The 6,357-nt window shown below is 53.0% G+C and overlaps 1 protein-coding gene across 5 annotated transcripts in view; it reads right to left on the bottom strand.

Moving 5' to 3' along the window:
* Positions 1-5,265, bottom strand: part of RNASEH2A (ribonuclease H2, subunit A) — an 8,050-nt gene extending 2,785 nt beyond the window's left edge. For 4 of the 5 annotated variants that reach the window (XM_011954710.1, XM_011954712.1, XM_011954709.1 and 1 more), the window contains exons 1-6: positions 5,027-5,265; positions 4,729-4,800; positions 4,476-4,602; positions 4,285-4,372; positions 1,507-1,644; positions 1,311-1,398 (exon numbers count right to left, since the gene is read on the bottom strand). In XM_011954710.1, coding sequence (XP_011810100.1) covers positions 1,311-1,398; positions 1,507-1,644; positions 4,285-4,372; positions 4,476-4,602; positions 4,729-4,800; positions 5,027-5,153 — 640 coding nt within the window. In that variant the 5' untranslated portion in view covers positions 5,154-5,265. The remainder of the gene's footprint in view (positions 1-1,310; positions 1,399-1,506; positions 1,645-4,284; positions 4,373-4,475; positions 4,603-4,728; positions 4,801-5,026) is intronic. The other variant, XM_011954711.1, reaches the window with a different exon arrangement.
* Positions 5,266-6,357: the final 1,092 nt, after the last annotated feature.

The raw sequence follows: 6,357 nt of genomic DNA on the forward strand, positions 1-6,357 counted from the left end.
GATCTCAGCTCACTGCAAGCTCCGCCTCCTGGCTTTATGCCATTCTCCTGCCTCAGCCTCCCGAGTAGCTGGGACTACAGGTGCCCGCCACTCGCCCGGCTAGTTTTTTGTGTTTTTTTAGTAAAGATGGGGTTCCACTGTGTCAGCCAGGATGGTCTCGATCTCCTGACCTAGTAATCCGCCCGTCTCGGCCTCCCAAAGTGCTGGGATTACAGGCTTGAGCCACCGCGCCCGGCCCACTTGGCCTCTTTCACTGTGGAGTAGGGTGACCAGAACAATTTAGAAAACCTCCAGCTGGGCACAGTAGTTCACACCTGTAATCCTAGCTGTTTGGAAGTCCAAGGCAGGAGTATCACTTAAGCCCAGGAGTTCAAGACCAGGCTGGGCAACATAGGGAGATCCCATCTCTTTAAAAAAATAAGGAAGGCCGGGCGCGGTGGCTCAAGCCTGTAATCCCAGCACTTTGGGAGGCCGAGACGGGTGGATCACGAGGTCAGGAGATCGAGACCATCCTGGCTAACACGGTGAAACCCCGTCTCTACTAAAAAATACAAAAAACTAGCCGGGCGAGGTGGCGGGCGCCTGTAGTCCCAGCTACTCCGGAGCCTGAGGCAGGAGAATGGCGTAAACCCAGGAGGCGGAGCTTGCAGTGAGCTGAGATCCGGCCACTGCACTCCAGCCCGGGAGACAGAGCGAGACTCTGTCTCAAAAAAAATAAAAATAAAAATAAAAAATAAAAAAATAAGGAAAAAAGGGCCAGGGGTGGTGGCTTATGGCTGTAATCCCAGCACTTTGACAGACCAAGGTGGGAGGACTGCCTGACTCCAGGAGTTTGAGACCAGCCTGGGCAACATGACAAGACCCCATCTTTATAAAAACAAAAATAGGCCAGGCGCGGTGGCTCACGCCTGTAATCCCAGCACTTTGGGAGGCTGAGTCGGGCAGATCACCTGAGGTTTGGAATTCAAGACCAGCCTGACCAACATGGAGAAACCTCGTCTCTACTAAAAATACAAAATTAGCGGGGCGTGGTGGCGCGTGCCTGTAATCCCAGCTACTCATGAGGCTGAGGCAGGAGAATCACTTGAGGCCAGGAGGTGGAGGTTGCAGTGAGCCGAGATTGTACCATTGCACTCCAGCCTGGGCAGCAAGAGCAAAACTCTGTCTCAAAAAATAAATAAAAATAAAAAATAGAAACAAAAAATAAGTAAAATAAAATGATAAATGACAGAAAGGAAGAAAAGAAAACCTCAGAAGTGTGCTCAGCTCTGGCAATTTCAACATTAGTACCATGGTCACTGTCTGCTCACCATTGGGGTAGCCTGAGCCATAATCAGTATCTGAGTCCTGCAGTTTCTCCACGAACTTCCATTTCTTCACGGCCTGGTCCCGGGCCACCTGTGGGCAAGACAGGCACCTGGAATCTCCCTCCTCCCCCGTGGTGGCCATGCCTGGCCCCTATATAGTGGGATGGTGGAAGCCAGCCATGGCTAGTAGGGTACTGACCTTGGCACAGATGCTGGCAGCACTAACCACTGGGTAGAGGGCATCTGCTTTGGCCTTGACCGTCACCTCAATCCCGGGAAAACTTTGCTGCAGCCGCGCCTGGTATGTCTCTGGCATCCCTACAGTGTCCACGAACACCTGCCACAGCAACAGACACATATTAATTGAACAAACAACTGTACCAATGCTCTAGCCTCACAGCCCTGGCACGTTCTTGCTGCTACCCAGAATCCTCTTCTCATAGCCCATCCCCAGGCTGGATCAATCAGGGATTTCAACTCAAACATCTCCCTCCAGGCCAGGCAAAGTCGTTCACGCCTGTGATCCCAGAACTTTGGGAGGTTGAGGCGGGAGGATCGCTTGAGCCTGGGAATTTGAGACCAGGCTTGGCAACACAGTGAGACCCCATCTTTACAAAAACATAAAATAAATACAATAAAATAAAACAAAGAAAAAAAATCACCTCCTGAAGAGGCTTCCTTTGATCATGCTGCATGTGCTCTACACTTATTTAGCACCTACTGCATGCCAGATACTGTTCTAGGAACTGAGGTGGCAGAAAACACTAGAAAAAAAAATTGGTAGAGTGCGTTGGCACACGCCTGTAATCCCAACACTTTAGGAAGCCAAAGCGGGAGGATTGCCTGAGAGCAGGTGTTCAAGACCAACCTGGACAACATATGGAGACCATGTTTCTACAAAAAATAAAAAATTAGCTAGGTGTAGTGGTAAATAAAGGCTTGAAGGAGGTGAGGAACTAAACCGTGCAGAGATCTGGGGAAGAGGGCTCTAGGTGTGAGAACGGCCAGTGGAAAGGCCCTGAGCTGGGACCAGGTCCATGATGCTGGGCCCTTGCACGGGGGTCTATGGCTACAGCACTGAAGAGAGGGGTCAAGAGTGGCTGGGAGAAAGTGGTATCTCCACAGCAGTACTGTTTTCAGAAACCACCTTTATTTTTTGTTTACCAGCTGAACATTTTTCTGCCCAGGCTAGGCCCTGAACCCCCACGGGCAGGTCCCTTGTCTGTCTATGCCAGTTACTGCATCGCCAGCTCTGCATTTGGACCTGATCCTCATGTCCCTCCTCAGCAAGGCCTACCTTGCTATAATTCCTTTCTTTCTTCTTCTTCTTGTAGAGATGGGGTCTTGCTATGTTGCCCAGGCTAGTCTGGAACTCCTGGCCTCAACCAATTTGCTCACCTCAGCTTCCCAAATGCTGGGATTACAGGCATGAGCCACCACACCCAGCATACAATTCCTACATTGAGGTTATTTTGCCTTGTTATTCTCTCAAAATGGTCCGTTCTTTCACTGACAGCATTCGAGGCAATGCTGATTTATGTTTTTCTCCGGTAATTTAATGTAATTCTCCCCCACTCGACTGTAAATTTTTCTGATTTAATTTCCACTGTGATCAGAAAACTAAATGTCGAGATGTGCATTTCTTTTTTTTTTTGAGACGGAGCCTCACTCTGTTGCCCAGGCTGGAGTGCAGTGGCGCGATCTCGGCTCACTGCAAACTCCGCCTCCCAGGTTCACACCATTCTCCTGCCTCAGCCTCCCGAGTAGCTGGGACTACAGGTGCCTGCCACCATGCTCAGCTAATTTTTTGTATTTTTAGTAGAGACGGGATTTCACTGTGTTAGCCAGGATGGTCTCCATCTCCTGACCTTGTGATTCGCCCGCCTCAGCCTCCCAAAGTGCTGGGATTACAGGTGTGAGCCACAGGAGATGTGCATTTCAAAAAGACTACCTTCTGTTGCTGCATGGGGAACAGATTGGAGGGGACAGGAGAGTGGGGGACGAGAGACGATGCTCAGCAGGTGTCTAGGGTGTGGGGGGTATCCTGAGCTAGGTCAGTGGTGGCAGGGAGACACATGTGGGATTTGTTCTGCAGACTGAGCCTTTAGGATGAGGGAGAGATTAGATGGAGATGGGACTAGGGGCTACACTGTGGTCCTCAGTATGGCACACATTTAGGGCAGAAACAGGAGCATGAAATCAACAGTAGCAATGAATATGCCTGAGGCACTCCAGACGTATCTGATGCTGAATCTGCCCACTGCACATTTTTGCCCACATTTACTTCTTTTTATTTTATTTTTATTCTTTGCTCTGTCCCCCAGGCTGGAGTGCAATGGCGCGATCTCAGCTCACTGCAACCTCCGCCTCCCGGGTTCAAGCGATTTCAGTAGAGACAGGGTTTCATCATGTTGGCCAGAATGGTCTTCAACTCCTGACCTTAGGTGATCTGCCCACCTCAGCTTCCCAAAGCACTGGGATTACAGCCTTGAGCCACCGCGCCTGGCCTCCCATTTTTAGTTTATTTTTATTTATTATTATTTTTTGAGACAGTCTCACTCTGTTGCCCAGGTTGGAGTGCAATGGCACAATCCTGGCTCACTGCAACTTCTGCCTCCTGGGTTCAAGCGATTCTCCTGCTTCAGCCTGCTGAGTAGCTAGGATTACAGGCGCCCGCCACCACGTCCAGCTAATTTTTGTATTTTTAGTAGAGACGGGGTTTCACCATGTTGGTCAGGCTGGTCTCGAACTCTTGATCTCCGGTGATCTACCCGCCGTGGCCTCCCAAAGTGCTGCGATTACAGGCGTGAGCCACTGGGCCCGGCCTCCATTTTTATTTTTGGGTTGGGGGGTCTTCCTTTGTCACCCAAGATGGAGTGCTGTGGCATGATCATGGCTTACTGCAGTCTAGAACTCCTGTTTTGTCCCCAGTTTATCCTGAGATGACCAAATGGGGACAACTCGACACTTAACTCACCCGGGTGACGTTCACGCCCTGGTCCAATGCATACTGTATAAGCCCAGTGGCTGTATCATGTGACAGGGAGTTCAGGTTGTATTTGACTCTGTGGTGGGGAACAGAGCCCAGTTAACCTGATTCTAGGAAGAAAGCCCAGTCAGCCCATGCTGGCTGCCCCTTTCCCACAGCCCCTCCCGGGTACCCCTCACCGCCCAAGCATGCTTGTAGAGATGAGGTTTGGAGATAGCACGTCCAGCGCCCAGCCGACAAAGTCCCTGTTCTCCTCCATTTTCGCAAAGAGCCTTTCCCGCTCGCTCTCCAATAGGGTCTTTGAGTCTGGGAGGAGGTTTGGAAGAGAAGGGGAACAGCTGCTTCTCCCAGTTCCTGCCCTCCCTTTTCAGTTCTCACCTGCCCCTGCACATACCCAGGAACCCCTTCCCCAGACGCACACCTCGGGCTCACCTGCCACTTTCAGGGCCTCCAGATCTCCCAGGCGGGACAGGGGACAATAACAGATGGCGTAGACCATGGGGCCTGGGGAGAAGGGGTGTCAGTTTTCTGGCAGCCGGATGGTAACAGGGATGGATGGTAACTTTCACTGAGCCCGTGAAAGTTACCATCCATCCCTGTTCTACCATCACTGCTTCTTTGGGTGCCATCACCACGAGCACATCCCCTCCCCTGGTGCGGTGCAATCCCGACTCCCGTTTCCCGCATCCCCCGTGCCACGCCCCTCCCCTCCCTGGCCCTAGGGGCGCACCCAGGACGGGGCCCCTGCCCGCCTCATCGACGCCCAGGACGCAAGGCTCCTTGCGGCACACCGCGGGCACAGGCGAACTCAGGCGACAGCGGCCCGTATTGTCTCTCTCCAGCTCGCTGAGATCCATGCTGCCTCTGCCGACGCCACCAGCTGCAAGAACTAACACTCCAGGAGCGCGTCTCGGCGCGCGTTTTCCGCGGGCCTTGCAGAGGCGCCTGTTTCCGGCCAATCCGCGGGCAGAACACGCCTCTGTCGCTCCCACCGCCGTGGACGCTTACGCAGCCGACGCCGACGCCGCTGCCGTGCGCCCTTCTGGGAATTGTAGTCCCGAAGGACTGCGGCCGAACACTCAGCGTGGGGAATTCGGTGGACCGGGTCACTTTGCAAGCTCTACTTCACGGTCTCTGGGGCCCCGCCTGCGTTGGCCGTTGGGAAAAAGGGGAAATAAAAGGGAAACTGAGACGCAGCTTCGAAGACCCAGCCTAATGGGGAACTAGAGGGTCAAATATCACCCACTCCCAGGACACGGGTCCCTGAATCACTGCGTCCCCGACTTCCACCTGGATTCAGGCCCTGTACTCGCAGTCCCTTCTTCTGTACACATTCTAAGTCCCCTGAACCAGGTAGCCCCGCTTCCACTAAACTCAGGCTTTTGGATTTGGAGTCCCCAAACTCCCTCCCTTGGTTGCTGCCTTCAGCTCACCCCCACTCCCTGCAAGATCTGTGCTTCCTACCCTCTCTCTCATTCAGGCCAAGCCTTCCCCACCCCCATTGGAGATCACAGACCTCAGTGGACTCCTGCTCAGGGTCTGTGCCCACTATATAGAAGCTCATTCCTCCCAACTTAGAATGAATGTCCCCACCCCCACCCCGACATCCCCCGCCTTTTTTTTTTTTAGACACGGTGTCTCTCTGTTGCCCAGGCTGGATGGAGTGCAGTGGTGCGATCTTGGCTCACTGCAATCTCCACCTCCTGGGCTGACGCGACCCTCACACCTCCGTCTCCTAAGCAGCTGGACTACAGGTGCACACCACACCACCATGCCCAACTATTTTTGGTATTTTTTGTAGAGACGGGGTCTCACTATGTTGCCCAGACTGGCTTCAAACTCCTGGACTCAAGTAATCTGGCCGCCTCCGCCTCCCAAAGTGTTGGGATTACAAGCCTGAGCCACAGTGCCTGGCCTCCACACTTCTTCTATTCCCTGGACTCACTGGGGCTCATGTCCTCTGCCTGTGGGTTCCCGCCCCTTAGCAGGCTCATGCCCCTTCCTCAGGGTCCTAGTTCATTGTCTTTTTATCTCCTTTTATTCCTCTGTGCCTCCCCCTCC

This window comes from Colobus angolensis, unplaced genomic scaffold (genome assembly GCF_000951035.1).
Source record: "Colobus angolensis palliatus isolate OR3802 unplaced genomic scaffold, Cang.pa_1.0 Scaffold39, whole genome shotgun sequence".
NCBI classification, from domain to species: Eukaryota; Metazoa; Chordata; class Mammalia; order Primates; family Cercopithecidae; genus Colobus; species Colobus angolensis.